Source organism: Rana temporaria, chromosome 5 (assembly GCF_905171775.1).
Source record: "Rana temporaria chromosome 5, aRanTem1.1, whole genome shotgun sequence".
NCBI lineage: Eukaryota > Metazoa > Chordata > Amphibia > Anura > Ranidae > Rana > Rana temporaria.
The window spans coordinates 115660196-115677014 of record NC_053493.1 but is presented as its reverse complement, the minus strand read 5'-3'; the positions used below and the strand labels follow the sequence as shown (position 1 = coordinate 115677014).

The 16819-nt window shown below is 43.1% G+C and overlaps 1 protein-coding gene across 1 annotated transcript in view; it reads left to right on the top strand.

Moving 5' to 3' along the window:
- The window catches only part of NEK11 (NIMA related kinase 11), a 340812-nt gene that overhangs the window by 217668 nt on the left and 106325 nt on the right, over window positions 1-16819 (top strand). The window contains exon 9 of the mRNA XM_040353041.1: window positions 10285-10373. Coding sequence (XP_040208975.1) covers window positions 10285-10373 — 89 coding nt within the window. The remainder of the gene's footprint in view (window positions 1-10284; window positions 10374-16819) is intronic.

The window sequence follows — 16819 nt, the reverse complement described above, 5'->3', positions numbered from 1 at the left end:
GGCCCTTAGTTCTTCTGGCCTCATCTACCTTCAAGTTGGATCAGGTAAGACCAACTCATCATATTAGTGAACAAGTAAGAAGGTGAAAAGGGTAGGATGGGGCAGGCCTTCTCTCAAAACAACTGGGAAATTGTAAAATGTTAATGTAAAATCACTCTAAATTTCATGAAGCTCTCAAAGACTTCCAAAGGCACATGTAGGTGCCTCTATCTTTGTGCTGTAGTCTGTTTAGTACCGCTATTGTATTGTCAGGTGTTCTTTAATTGCTAATAATTTTCCATATGGATGGATGTGTATCAACTTCTTTCATTGTTATGTATGTAATTATGTGATTATGAGAATATTACTGTCGATGCTTGCATGTTAGTCTGGTTGATAAAACACACAAGTCCATCTAGTTCAACCAATAAAAGGGAACAAAAAATATAAAAAAAAGCATACAACCCTATATACACAATACCCACAGTTGGTCGAGAGGAAGGCAAAAGAAAAAACAGCAAAGCATGAACCAATTTGCTCTAGCAGGGGGAAAAAATCCTTCCTGATCCCCCAGAAGAAATAAGGTATTCCCTGGATCAACTTTACCTATAAATGTTAGTATCCAGTTATATTATGTACATTTAGGAAATAATCCACGCCTTTTTTAAAGCAATCTTCTGAGCTGGCCAGAACCAGCTCTTGAAGGAGTCTATTCCACATTTCCACAGCTCTTACTGTAAAGAAACCTTTCTATATTTGTAGACTAAATCTCTTTTCCTCTGGATGTAAAGAGTGCCCCCTTGCTCTCTGTGATGACCTTAAAGTGAATAACTCAACACCAAATTCACTACATGGACCACTTATGCATTTATACATGTTGATTATATCCCCCCTTAAAGGGGTTGTAAAGGTTTGTTTTTTATTTTCTAAATAGGTTCCTTTAACCACTTCATTACTGGTCACTTAAACCCCCTTCGTGCCCAGACCAATTTTCAGCTTTCAGCTCTGACGCATTTTGAATGACAATTGCGCGGTCATACAACACTGTACCCAAATTATATTTTTATCATTTTTTTTCCCCCACAAATAGAGCTTTCTTTTGGTGGTATTTGATCACCTCTGCGGTTTTTATTTTTTGCGCTATAAACAAAAAAAGACAGAAAATTTTGAAAAAAAAAACACAATTTTTTACTTTTTGTTATAATAATATACAATTTTTTTTAAAAAAAAATATTTTTTTCCTCGGTTTAGGCCAAAACGTATTCTTCTACATATTGTTGTTAAAAGAAATTGCAATAAGCGTATATTGATTGGTTTTACTAGTAATGGCGGCGATCTGCGATTTTTTTTTGTCAGGCCTGCGATATTGCGGCGGACATATCGGACACTTTTGACACAATTTTGGAACTATTCACATTTATACAGCGATCAGTGCTATAAAAATGCACTAATTATTGTATAAATGTGACTGGCAGGGAAGGGGTTAACACTAGGGGGTGAGGAATGGGTTAAATGTATTCCCTGGGTGTGTTCCAACTGTGTGTGGAGGGGGATTGACTGGGGAAGGTGACCGATGCTGTGTCCCAAGGGACACAGCATCGGTCTCCTCTCTCCCTGACCGGAACGTGGAGCTCTGTGTTTACACACAGAGCTCCACGTCCCTGCTGTCACCGCCGATCATGGGTACCTGGGGGACATCGCAGCCGCCAGGCACGCGCATCGGCTTCCCAGCGATGCGCCGGGCACAGTGTTTCCCCGCTGCGTTTCCCCAGCGGCGCGCACGGGGAATGTAAACAACAGGACGTCCAGGGACGTCCACCTGGCACTTGAGAGCCGTGCTGTGGACGTCTTTCGTCTTCAGCGCGGGTCTCAAGTGGTTAAGCAAGTGCATTGTTGGTTCACTAACCTTTTCCTTCGATTTCCCTTCTAAATGTTTTTTTTTTGTCTGAATTTCTCACTTCCTGTTTCTCCTCAGTAAGCTTGCCCCCATCATCCAAGCTGTTTTGGCTGGGCGTTAGTCAGCGTGCTCGCCCCCTCTCTTGGGACTACATCCCTGCGGGGAGACGCAGTGAACACAATGTCTCCCCGCAGGGGTGTAGTCCCAAGGGAGGGGGCGAGCACGCTGACTAACCCCCAGTCAGAACAGCTTGGATGATGGGGGCAAGCTTACTAATGAGAAACCGGAAGTGAGAAATTCAGAGAAAGAAAAAAAACATTTAGAAGGGAAATCGAAGGAAAAGGTTAGTGAACCAACAATGCACTAGCTTAAAGGAACCTATTTAGAAAATAAAAAACAAACCTTTACAACCCCTTTAATCTCCTCTTCTCAAGAGAGAATAAATTCAGTTCCTCTAGTCTTCAGCTACTTCTAATGTTAAAGAGGAAGTAAAGTCTTTCTCTTTAATTGTACCTACAGTTAAGCCTATAATAAGGCTTACCTGTAGTTACTGTAAATATCTCCCAAACTTACACCGTTTAGGAGATATTTACTATATACACTGCAGCCGACGTCATTGGCACATGCGCACTGAAGGAATGGCCACCTTGTGACGTTTCGTCAGGGCTGTGATGTGACCGGCGGTACCCGCGTGCATGTGCGCGAGTGATGTAATCTTTGGCCGGAGCCCGCGAACCCGGAAGTACCGGTAACTCCGGGAAACATGTCAGCCATGTAAACCATGTGAGAGGTGTGCCAGCATCGATCCAGGGCATCGTTCTAAGGTAAGTATCTCATTATGCCTTTGTCTTGCAGGTTTTATTTTGGGGGGGGGGGTTTCTAGGGAGCTTACAACCTCTTTAAGCATTGTTAACCAAATACTTTGTGAAAGAGCATTTGGTAAGCCACAGACTATGGAACGCTGCAATAACGCAAGGCTGCAACGCAGTCAAATTATGGTACCTGCATTATTTTCATATAAAAACCCAAAATTTAATGATGTGTTAATATGTTGTGCTTATTGAAACTGCCTGAAGTTCAGCTTAAAAAAAATACAGGGCCAGATTCACGAATATCTATGGCGGCGTAACGTATCCCCTTTACGTTACGCCGCCGCAAGTTTTCTGCGTAAGTGCTTGATTCACAAAGCACTTGCCTGTAAACTTGCGGCGGCGTAGCGTAAAGCCGTCCGGCGCAAGCCCCGCCTAATTCAAATGGGGCGTGTACCATTTAAATTAGGCGCGTTCCCGCGCCGAACGTTCTGCGCATGCTCCGTTTGGAAATTTCCCGCCGTGCTTTGCGCAAAATTACGGCTCCCCGACGGGTTTTTTGAACGGCGACGTGCGTAACGTACTTTCGTATTCCCGGACGTCTTATGCAAAAAAAAAACATTTAAAATTTGACGCGGGAACGACGGCCATACTTTAACATGGATGGTGTAATTTTACACCATCTAAATAGCACTCTTAACTTTACGACGCGAAAAACCGACATAAGTGAATGCGACGAACGCGCGTACCTTCGTGGATTGCCGTAAACAGCTAATTTGCATACCCGACGCTGGAAAACTATGCAAACTCCACCCAGAGGCCGCCGGAAAATTACACCTACGATCCGAAGTCGTACGAAGCCGTATGCCTGTCGGATCTTTGCCAAAAGCCGTCGTATCTTGGTTTGAGGATTACAAATCAAGATACGACGCGGCAAATTTGAAAATACGCCGGCGTATCAGTAGATACGCTGGCGTATTACTGCTGTGAATCTGGCCCACAATTTCTTGATAAAATAATTTACATGGCTCTTGTGTAGGAAGGTGTTGGTCAGCCCTAAAAAAATCAGAGACCACTATTGTAACCTATTAAAGATGTTTTTTAAAAATAATTACTACTTTTTTTGTATGCATGGCACAGACAAAATGAAAATCGAATGATTACATTCAATTTTCGAGTGAAAAGGATGTATAGACTTTTAATGTAATGTATTTATCTGCGGTGTATAATGTCACTTGTCATTAAATGCTGGTGTATGTAGCTTGTATCGTGAGTGAGCATCATTTATCTGAAAGACTTTCTAAAAATCTGATTACCGTTAGTGTATTTGCTTAGCATTGGAAGCAGCTTTTGTGTTGCGGATTAATTAAATCAAATCCATGGAAATGACACCATGTTTGCTCTCTGTAATTGCAAAATTCAGTTAAACAAACCAAACTCCATTGTGGATGTTTGGAAAGCTTGTTGATGTACAAGAAAATACACACTTTATCGGTAGATTCAGTTTATCTTCATGTCAGTGTTTCCTTTCTAAACTGTCTGATGTCTCCTCATAACATTAACTGGTAAATTTCTGCTAGCCAAGTAATTATAATTCAGCCAGAACAAGAACTAAACGCATTACTGAAGCACACATATTATTTATGAATAATGATGAATTTGAAGTATTTGTAGCTAACAAGGACCAATCATATCCTGCATATCATGTTTTTTCTAGAAAATGAAAAGGGAGAATTTCAGTGGTTACTTTGAATAATAAGAATTGTTTTTCTCCTAAACACGTACTTATAATTAAATTATGTGTGCTTTATAAAATCACTAAATTTACTTTGTTCTTGTAATTATTGAGTAGGAAAGAAAAGTTTGTCCTTGAGATGCCATCGTTTTTCTTTATTAGCCGGCACCGAAAAGACACCATAAACTATATTCAATGTGGTATTGAACCCAAAACCAAAAATGTAATATAGTGCAGTTTGCCTAACCTTTAAGTGAGTGAGTGAGTGAAAAACTTGTATAGCGCTACACATGCAAACTGAATCGCCTCAAGGCGCTTGGTATCCATTTCCCTACTATATTTTTGCATTCAGAATAGATGGCTTTTGAATTTTTTTCTGAAGGCCTGGTGATTCACTTCCGTTCGGATGCTGGTTGGTAATGCGTTCCACAGTCGAGGTCCTTTAACTTGTTGCCGACCAGCCGCAGTCGTTTTACGGCGGAAGGTCGGCTCCCCTGCGCGAGAGCATGTCGCATAACGTTGGCTCTCGCGCAGGCCACTAGGGGTGGAATGGGATCTTCGGGCATTGGGCTCTGCATAGTGGCACTTTCCAGACCTTTGCTTTCTGTGTTAATGAGCCACAGAGCAGGGCCGTCTTAATAGCATCATGGGCCCCTGGGCAAGTAATGTTCTGGGGCCCCTACAATGGAGAGAGTGCAGGTAAACATAAATCAAGTAGGTAGGAGGTAGGGGATATATAGGGTGTAGAGGGGTCAGAGTGCTGGGGGGATATCTGGAATGTAGAGAGGCAGCCTGGGCTCAAGGACCAGCTGCTTTGGGGAAAGGGCAGGGGCCCCTGGGCAGTGCCCAGGTGTGCCCTCTTATTAAGACAGCCCTGCCACAGAGCACTCTGCAGAGCCAATGCACAGTCTCTGGTGATGATGAGCTAGTCTGGAATGTGACCTTTGGGCACTTGACTCTGCATTGTGGTGCTTTCCAGACCATTGTTTACTGTGTTAGTTAGCTGCAGAGCATTTTCTAGGCCCAAGGCTGTGGCACAGAATCTGATGTGACCCAGTTTCAGAGGACTCGCGTAGTGAGTAAGGTCAGTCGAACTAAAGCTCTAGTTCCTACCTTTAGGCATTTTACTTCAAGAGTAGACTACTCAAGTCCCAGTCTGAGTTACGTGGAATGACTTTCTACCCTCTGTTGGCAGTGACGAAAATTTGTAAATCCATATCATTGTGGCTCACATCTCTTAAAGGAGACCACTCACTCCATGTCCAAAAAAACCCCTCATATCCAGAAGCTTTTATAAAGCAACCTGGAGCCCTCTGATTCAACTGTAATAGTCTATGAAAAGCATCTACTGTAACCTTGTGTCTTGCATGGACAAAATATCTGTTCATATGTGCAGAATTCTTTTGGCATAGTGCCTGGCATACTGGAGATTTCCTTAAACTGTAGCTCAAGGTTAGTTAGGGTGTAGGGAGATAAGCACACTTTTCAGTTTTTATTGATGCCTATGCCCCCATTAGGGAGGGTCACCCTCTATATTTGTCCTGTTTACTGTTGTGATCAAAAGGGAAAGTGAAAGAAAATCCAGATTTTTGGGTTGACACCAGAACTGTAACAGGGGGGAAATCGTCCAATGACGTTATCAATTCTGGGGACCCTGGTGACACTCCTGGATTCCTTCACCTTAGAGGGATTTCCTCTCACTTCCTGTTTTCGCTATGGGAAGGAATTGAAGTGAAATATCCTCTATGGGAGACAGATGGCATGAAAAACTGACAGGGGTTACAAACCTCCCTTACTCTATCCAAAAGATCATTTGATTTACTCGCGCATGGGTGTCTCTTCTGTCCTACCCTTGACAATGCCATTCCTGGTTCCTCTGATACCTAAACAGTGTGCATGCCTCAATGCATTCCCCAATGCATGAGATCTTGAGTCGGGCTGGAGGATCCCTGTTCTTCATCTACTACTACTACTACAGTAGTACCTCGTAGATGATCACAGTCTACTTCCCACTCTATACAGAGATATGGAGGCTCAATGTCCTCTGTCTCATCTGTTCAACCTTATGCTTGAAGGTACACCCCCATTTTTGAAGGTGTGGGCGCTGTTTGTTGTTTCTACTGGGTCCCTTGGTTGTTTACTTATTTGGAGTTTGGATGTTCAGGCTTATTCTTGTAGCTTCTACTCTAGACCTTTAAATATAGGCTGCTAGTTTAGGTATTACTGCACCCCATTGTGAATTTTCTCAGGTTTGTGTGGGCTTACCACACTATGGGATCTCTAATTCTCACTTGTAGTTATGCTATATCTTTCACTCTTGCACTCCACTCCACAAAACAGTACTTTTCCATTATAAGTGGTTAATCCTCTTGCAGAACTTGAACCTCTTCAGTTTGACAGGGGTTAATTCCTAATGCTTCGTTACCCTGTAAGGATTGATTCTTCTGTGTCCTCTAACTATTCTAGACCCTACCCATAACACTGGCTCTTATTTCCACCCTAGTACCTCTTTTTCCTAGCATTTTCCAGGCTACATGCCCAAATAAATGTGTGGTGTGGACTTTGAAGGTGATCCTCTGCCATTTATTGCCTTAAAGGCACAGAACACACATTTTTGTAAATAATGTGTACTACCCCTTTAAGGAAAAAAAACAACATGGGTTCCCTTTAAAGTCCATACCAGATTTTTATCTAGGCGTTCAACTTGGCTGGCCAGAAAAAGGGCTGAGTGTTGGCGAGGATGTGGTGGAGGATCTGTGGTGGACCTGCCCGAAAATTCAAAAATTCTGGGATCTCATACTGAGCCAAATAAAAGAGATCACAGGAAAATAGATCAAAAAAGATCCCTGGGTTGTCCTCTTCCATGTAATTCAAGAGGGAATTAAAAAGTATAAGCAGTCACTTACACCTCACTTACTTAACGTCGTGAAAAGGCTTATACCAAAAAAGTGGCAGGAAGCTGAAAGCCCTCACACATGGGAATGGATAGATGCAGTAGAGGAAACCCATAGGATGGAGGAGTTAAAGGAGAGTGTTGTTGAGACAAATAAAGATTCTAAGGAAAAATGGAAAAAGTGGCAAGAGTACAAAAAAACATGGAGCTACGTGGAAAAATTGAGAGTAAGTTGTTGAAACACCCAGAGAATAGAATGACCCAGGCCCATTTAACTAAGAAATAAGAATATGGTGCTGATAGGGCTACCATGACGGAAATACATAACAACATTAATAAATATGGAATCAATCACATCACATCAGAATGTCTGTAGAGTCCTGGGAGCCACGGGTTGGGGGGGGGGATAGGGGGGTGGAAGATACGTTGTTTTTGGGTTAGACTAGGTTGAATTTCAGTAAAGTTAAGGTATCATAGAACTTCTTCTAAGAAAAAAGTACTTTACGAAAAAAAAAAAAAAAAAAGAGAAATAAACAAAACGCAGAATACCACAGATGATGCAAAACTGTAAATGGAGACGAAGGCAAGCATTATACTATGAGCTGGTCTCTAGTGCTCGGTTAAAGCTGAAGTGGTTATAAAAAAAAACCCAATACTTTTCCTTTATAAGTGGTTAATCCTCTTGCAGAACTTGAACCTCTTCAGATTGACAGGGGTTAATTCCTAATGCTTCGTTACCCTGTAAGGATTGATTCTTCTGTGTCCTCTAACTATTCTAGACCCTACCCATGACACTGGCTCTTATTTCCACCCTAAAGCCTCTTTTTCCTAGCATTTTCCAGGCTACATGCCCAAATAAATGTGTGGTGTGGACTTTGAAGGTGATTCTCTGCCATTTATTTTCTTAAAGGCACAGAACACACATTTTTGTAAATAATGTGTATTACCCCTTTAAGGAAAAAAAACAACATGGGTTCCCTTCAAAGTCCATACCAGATTTGTATCTAGGTGTTCAACTTGGCTGTCCAGAAAAGGGGGGGGGGGGCAGCAAGCGTGCAGCCCCCAAGCCTGAACCATATCAGTGCCCTCATCAGTTTGAAGATATCGTGCAAGGATTCCCCATGTTGATGTGGACAAGGGTCCATTCCTATATCTGATTCTGCAAAAGGATGTAAAGGTCTGCAGGGATGTAAAGGTCTGCAGGGGGGACATGGGGGAATTATCAGAATATGAAAGTCCCCCTTTAGAAAAAGGGGGTCCCAGATTTCTGCCCTCCCCCATATTTGGTCAGTGATATAAACTGGGATCCCTGTTGGCTTTTTTTTAGGGAATTTCTCATTCAGAGGTCGCAGTGATACAGGAGGTCTTGACCAAATCTGGCCAAGTTTATTCGCCTATTCGCTGAACTATGAACAAGCTAAGTTCACATCAAACTCATGTTCAACCTCAACCTGGACCTCACCCCTATTGACCACCTTAGCTGTTTGTCCAAGTTTTTTTCTCTTGTTCATTTAGTTTGTTGTTTTCCTTATTGTGCATGATTTGTTGTCCTGCAGGTAGAAGTTTCCTCTTCCTGGTGATTACATGCCTTGGTCTGGAACACTAGGTTGATCCTCTATGGCCTTCCCCTGGTGTTTCACAATGGATGATAAAGAAAGTAGGATTTTTGTATTTTCTGTAGTTTTTTTTTTTTTTTGAAGAATGGTTGCAGGCAATGTTATACTGGGACTAGCTTCACTTTTTTTTGCCAGTGTTCCAAACACCTGTAGGTGACATTATAACCCAATTGTCAAAGAATTACAAAATTCTTTTGTCTCTCAATACAATTTATTTTTTATTTTTAGACACAGCACAGCATGAGAAAGGCTGTAGCTCTTTGCAGTAGGTGCATTTTTAAATGCTGTTCATTAAACAGAATGTGGACTAGCAGTTAATCGAGAGTTTGTCATAAAGATGAGAGAATAACTCTGCTTTGATGCATAGGGATTTAGGTGAAACAAGTTATGAAACTATTTCCTGGGCAAACTGAGCAATGAAACGGGAGAACCTGCAGTCTGGATCATCTGTGTGCTTTGCCTTTCTTCGAACTACTAAATAGTAGGCAAGCCTGCTTTAGGGTACCAGTGGTGGCCCTTAATGCAGGGCGCAGGGGCCCCCTAATCTACATGTGGGGTGCCGGACGCATGGATTCCAATTTTATTTTAATTTTTTTGAAGCTTGTGATTAGGCTCTAATAGAGCACTGCGGGTGACCTCACCAACCAACCCGAGGGGGGGTGGGGTGTTGGCTGTAGGTATATTGTAGGTACATTGTTTGACGCCCCCCCCCTCAAATATATCACCAGCCGCCACTGGTAAAGACTCTTTCCCCATGACAAACACCTCAAAAGGTGAGCATACCCCCACTGACATATCAAGTACAGAAATCCCGAAGGACCTATGAATAGTCACTCCTCCACTCTGGAGGTCACCACCGTAGCCAAGGAACCTGCATATAAAAATAAAATTATCCCGCAGAGGGAACCAAGATAAAGTATCCCTGAGGGATAAAAAGAGGGCTACCAAGGCAGTGATGGACAATAATATAGGTCAATAAAGTTTATTTAAATAGTTATACAAACATACAAATTGTCGGGATATGTAGTATCAAAATTACAAAATACCAGCTATAATTGCTATAATTAAAAACCAACTAGCAGCGGCCGGCCAGTACTGCACCAATGAACCTAGTTCATTGAATCGTGCAAATACATTTATACAGGGATACTTTATCTTGGTTCCCTCTGCGGGATAATTTTCTTTTTATATACTCTTTCCCCATGACCTCACACTGAACCAAAATAATGATTAAAGATGTTTTAAGAGTATACTTTCTTAATAACCTCTATTCATTGTTAGCCATTCTATGTTGTATACCTCACGTTGGTGGATCATATTTATGTAAAGGTGTTTTGTTTTTTTGTTTTTTTAAGAAAGTACAGTGGAAGCTTTATGGATCCATACTTGAAGATGACAAAACCATTATCTGTCAGAAGGAAGCTGACCAAATTAGAAATGCTGTGTAAGTATTAAAATAAATATAAGAGCCTCTTATTTATTTATATTTTTTATCATTTTACACAGCTGGGTATTTCTGTATATCAGACATTACCTTCATTAAGTAGTATTTGAAATAGTACCATGTTGCTCATAAGGATATGGCTTATACCCTTCCTTTGGCCCTTATTCCTCAAATCCAGCCAATTTTTTTCAGGGGACCCTGTGAGAAGCACAGGCTAAATTCTGCTTAGTACAGTAAAGTGGAAACGTAATAGATAGGCACACAGTTTTTATACAGTAAGCCTCTGACAACATCATTTCTGTTCTCTGCACAGTTTTTCACATAGTGACTATAAAAGGGAAAAAGTTTATTCAAAAGAATGTGGAATGACACAACTACTTTAAATTACAAATAGCAAATGAACACAATCAAGGCCAAAGTTATATCAGAGACAGCATTCACAGGAGGTATAGCTAGCATTGTCACCAAGCCAACATAACAAATATTTCTCAAGTATTCTCAACTCTCAGCCATCATTTTTATAGTAATATCAGATAGTCAACATTAATTACCATTTCTATACACATAACCAACCAAGTAACACCTTTAATGGTCCTCGTTCTCGTGTACCAAATTCCTGTGCTGTGGTATGATTATACATATCATATTTCTTGTTGTCCCAGTTCATAAATGGAAATGACCAATATACCAACATGTAGATATTTTTTTGAAGGTTGTCATATAGTCAAACTTAAAGCCAATAGACCTGTTCATACACTAGATTGCTAAGATGCTTTGTAAAGCATGCAACCAGCTGTCCCCATATTGTCTTACATTTTTTCCTAAATAAATATATATTTGTATCTCAATATACACTATATTACCAAAAATATTTACATGCACATGAACTTTAATGGCATCCCAGTCTTAGCCTGTAGGGTTCAATATTGAGTTGGCCCACCCTTTGCAGCTATAATATCTTCAACTCTTTTGGGAAGGCTGTACACAAGGTTTAGGAGTGTGTCTATGGGAATGTTTGAAGGTGCTCTATCAGGTTGAGGTCCAGACTCTGTGCAGGCCAGTCAAGTTCCTCCACTCCAAACTCGCTCATCCATGTCTTCATGGACCTTGCGTTGTGCACTTGTCCAAATCATTTGGTGGAAGGGGGATTATGGTGTGGGGTTGGGCTTGGCCCCTTAGTCCCAGTGAAGGGTACTCTTAAGGCATCGGCATACCAAGACATTTTGGACAATTTTATGCTCCCAACTTTGTGGGAATAGTTCGGGGAATGACGCTTTCTGTTCCAGCTTGACTGTACACAAACAAACTTTTATGACATCCCAGTCTTAGTCTGTATGCTCAAACATTCCTATCGATACACTCCTAAACCTTGTGGACAGCCTTCACAGAAGAGTTGAAGCTGTTATAGCTGCAAAGGGTGGGCCAACTCAATACTGAACCCTACAGACTAAGACTGGGATGTCATAAACGTTCATGTACGTGTAAAGGCAGGTGTCCCAATACTTTTGGTAATACAGTGTATTTTTCTCTACATAACCATTATTGACTAGATTTGTCATAACAGAAACCTTACAAAATGCAGATGCAATTGGGTAAAGCTGAAAGCAAAAGTGTAGAGATCCGGCTAGGAGATTTAATATGTAGCACATAAATCCACAAACTGATAACCACCCGCAAATGAATACTACCAAAACAGATTAAAACAAAAATGTATATTAGCTTTTGGAGACCCAATCTTATAAATTGCTTGTTTTATAGATCTTTTGAACAGACTATGGGCCTGATTTACTAAGCTATGTGCGCTGCGCTGGTTCATGCATTAATTAGTACTCCGGGTGGAGGCTTAATCAGGCGCATGAACCAGCGTAGCAGCCGGCGCATTGAAACTAATATGTAAAGCCGCGCTGAACTCCCTATAGAAGTCTATGGGAGAAATCAAAAGTGTTCATTTTAAAGGCTAATCTGCAAGTTTAGTCCTAAAAAGTGTTTGGGGACCTCAGTCCTGCCCCAGGGAACATGTATCAATGCTTTTTTTATTTTTTAAAACGGCCGTTTTTTCGGGAGCAGTGAAATTAATAATTCTTAAAGTGAAACAATAAAAGTGAAATATTCCTTTAAATTTCGTACCTAGGGGGGGTGTAATGTCAGCATGTGAAATAGCGCATTTTTCCCGCACTTAGAACTCCCCCTGCACAAAGTGACATTCTGAAGGAAAAAAGTCATTTAAAAATTCACACGCGGCTATAATGAATTGTCGGCTCTGACAATTCTAAAGGGATTCATTCATAAAACAAACAAAAAAATGTGTAGGGGTTCCCCCAAATTAAATTACCAGGCCCTTCAGGTCTGGAATGGATATTAAGGGGAACCCCGCCGTAAAAAACAAAAAAAAAAAAAGACGTGCGGTTCCCGGCAAATATCCATTCCAGACCCTTCAGGTCTGGTGTGGATTTTAAGGGGAACTCCACCCCAAATTGAAAAAAAAAATGGCGTGGAGTCCCCCTAAAAATCCACACCAGACCCTTATCCGAGCACGTTGACCTGGCCGGCCGCAGAAAAGAGGGGGGGACAGAGTGCGGCCCCCCCCCTCTCCTGAACCGCACCAGGCCACATGCCCTCAACATGGGGAGGATGTCCCCATGTTGATGGGGACAAGGGTCTCATCCCCACAACCCTTGCCCGGTGGTTGTGGGGGTATGCGGGCGGGAGGTTTATCAGAATCTGGAAGACCCCTTTAACAAAGGGGACCCCCAGATCCTGACCCCCCCCCTGTGTGAAATGGTAATGGGGTACATTGTACCTCTACCATTTCACCCCAAAAAAAATGTCAAAGTGATAAAAATGACAGTAGCCGGTTTTTGACAAATCTTTTAATAAAATCTTCTTTTCTTCTTTCCTTCGGGGTTCTTCCGCTGCCTCTTTCTTCTAGTCCACATCTTGCCCGACGTCTTCTTCTATCTTCTCCGTCCGTCCTTCCGCCTTCTGGTCCCGCATCTTGCCCGTTGTCTTCTCCGCCAGCCTCCTCGTCCGCATCTTGGGTCTTCTGCGGTCTTCTTCTCGGTCCGCCGCCTTCTCGTCCCCTGCCTTTGAATTGTAATTGGCCGCCGTTTTCCCGCTCCTGGGACCCGCCCCCCTCTGACGCCACAAGTAAACTCCTTAGAAGGTCATGTGCGTCAGAGGGGGGCGGGGTCGCAGAGCGTCACACAGCGGGGGAATTCAATTTCAATCGCGCCGCCCGGAGAAGAAGTTCCCGCCGTGTCACACTCATGTGACCCCGCCCCCCTCTGACGCACATGACCTTCTAAGGAGTTTACTTGTGGCGTCAGAGGGGGGCGGGTCCCAGGAGCGGGAAAACGGCGGCCAATTACAATTCAAACGCAGGGGACGAGAAGGCGGCGGACCGAGAAGAAGACCGCAGAAGACCCAAGATGCGGACGAGGAGGCTGGCGGAGAAGACAACGGGCAAGATGCGGGACCAGAAGGCGGAAGGACGGACGGAGAAGATAGAAGAAGACGTCGGGCAAGATGTGGACTAGAAGAAAGAGGCAGCGGAAGAACCCCGAAGGAAAGAAGAAAAGAAGATTTTATTAAAAGATTTGTCAAAAACCGGCTACTGTCATTTTTAACACTTTGACATTTTTTTGGGGTGAAATGGTAGAGGTACAATGTACCCCATTACCATTTCACACAGGGGGGGGGTCAGGATCTGGGGGTCCCCTTTGTTAAAGGGGTCTTCCAGATTCTGATAAACCTCCCGCCCGCATACCCCCACAACCACCGGGCAAGGGTTGTGGGGATGAGACCCTTGTCCCCATCAACATGGGGACATCCTCCCCATGTTGAGGGCATGTGGCCTGGTGCGGTTCAGGAGAGAGGGGGGGCCGCACTCTGTCCCCCCCTCTTTTCTGCGGCCGGCCAGGTCAACGTGCTCGGATAAGGGTCTGGTGTGGATTTTTAGGGGGACTCCACGCCATTTTTTTTTCAATTTGGGGTGGAGTTCCCCTTAAAATCCACACCAGACCTGAAGGGTCTGGAATGGATATTTGCCGGGAACCGCACGTCTTTTTTTTTTTTTGTTTTTTACGGCGGGGTTCCCCTTAATATCCATTCCAGACCTGAAGGGCCTGGTAATTTAATTTGGAGGGACCCCCTTTTTTTTTTTTTTTTTTTAATGAGCAATGACTCTATTCTTTATAGCCATGAGTACTTTAACCACTTGCCCACCGGGTTAATTCTGGCACTTCTCTCCTTCATGTGAAAATCACAATTTTTTGGCTAGAAAATTAATCAGAACCCCCAAACATTATATATTTTTTTTTAGCAGACATCCTAGGGAATAAAATGGCAGTCATTGCAATACTTTTTGTCACACCGTATTTGCGCAGCGGTCTTACAAGCGCACTTTTTTTGGATAAAAATCACTTTTTTGAATTAAAAAATAAGACAACAATACATTTTGCCCAATTTTTTTCTATATTGTGAAAGATAATGTTACGCCGAGTAAAATGATACCCAACATGTCACGCTTAAAAATTGCGCCCGCTCGTGGCATGGCGTCAAACTTTTACCCTTTAAAAAACTCGATAGGCGACGTTTAAAAAATTCTACAGGTTGCATTTTTTGAGTTGCAGAGTAGGTCTAGGGCTAGAATTATTGCTCTCACTCTAACGATCGCGGCGATACCTCACTTGTGTGGTTTGAATACTGTTTTCATATGCGGGCGCTACTCGCGTATGCGTTTGCTTCTGTGCGCGAGCTCGTCGCGACGGGGCGCTTTAAAAATTTTTTTGGGGGTTTTCTTATTTATTTTTATTTAGTTTTATAATGTTTTACACTGAAATAAAAAAATAAAAAAAAAATGATCAGTTTTCTTCCTATTACAAGGAATGTAAACATCCCTTGTAATAGGACTAGTGTGTGACAGGTCCTCTTTATGGAGAGAGGCGGGGTCAATAAGGCTGGAAAGCATGGTATTGAAAAAAAAAAAAAAAGATCTCATGCTTTCAGCTGCAATCGTGTTCGTTCACCACAGTGGTGTAGTGTATAGCACTTTGACCTAGCAGCAAAAGAGTCGTTGGTTCGAATCCCGCCCGTGACAGCATCTGCATGGAGTTTGCATGTTCTCCCTGTGCCTGCGTGGGTTTCCTCCCACAATATAAAAACACGCTGTAAATCGGTTCCGGTCTAAATAAGCCCTAATATGCAGTAGTATATTAAGGTTTGGTTCTGCCCTAGGCCTGACTACATATCTGCACCTCCTAATAGAAAAATGACCCACCCCTTCCTGTCAAGGTCACACCCTGTTTTTGTATAACCCCGCCCAGTAATTTTCAGGGGACCCACACACTAGTTCTGGGGGGGCACTGGATTCCCTTAACCACTTCCATACCAGGCACTTACGCACCTTCCCGCCCAAGCCAATTTTCAGCTTTCAACACTGTCGCACTTTAAATGGCAATTGCGCGGTCATACAACACTGTACCCAAACAAAATTGGCGTCCTTTTTTCACCACAAATAGAGCTTTCTTTTGTTGTTATTTGATCACCTCTGCGTTTTTTTTTTTGCGCAACAACTAAAAAAAGACTGCAAATTTTGAAACAAAAAAACCTTTCTTTTTTTAGGTTAATTTTTTTGTAAATAAGTTTTTCTCTTTCAATTACGGGCACTGATATGGCGGCACTGATGGGCCCCGATGAGATGGCACTGATGGACATCGATGAGGTAGTACTGACGGCACAGATGAGGTGGCATTGATTGGCGGCGCTGCTATGCGGCACTGATGGGCACTCATAGGCGGCACTGATGGGCACTCATGGGCGGCACAGATGGGCGGCACTTATGGGTGGCACTGATGGATACTTATGGGCGGCACTTATGGGTGGCACTGATGGATACTTATGGGTGGCACAGGTGGGCACTGTGCATGGATGGGCACTGTGGGGTGGCACTGATTTTCCCAGTCAGTGCCCATTTGTGGGCACTGATTGGCATCTTTTTTCTTATTTTTTAATGCTTTTTGTTTTTTTGTTCTATATTTTTTTTGTTTTTGCACACCCTGGTGGTCCAGGGTGGGCATCCCTGGTGGTCCAGTGTGGTGATCCGAGGGGGGGCTGCGCTGATAAACAATCAGCGCGAACGCCCCCTGTCAGGAGAGCCGCCGATCGGCTCTCCTATACTCGCGTCTGTAAGACGCGAGTGAGGAAGAGCCATCGATGGCTCTTCCTGTTTACATCGTGATCAGCCGTGATTGGACACGGCTGATCACGTGGTAAAGAGTCTCCGTCTCCGTGAGAGACTCTTTACCGAGATCGGAGATGCAGGGTGTCAGACTGACACCCCGCATCACCGATCGCCGCGCTGCGTGCCCCCACAGGCGCGTGCGGCATGAAATCCTGCAGGACGTCCTGTCAGGATTGTGTAACCACTTCCCGGACATAAATCGGCC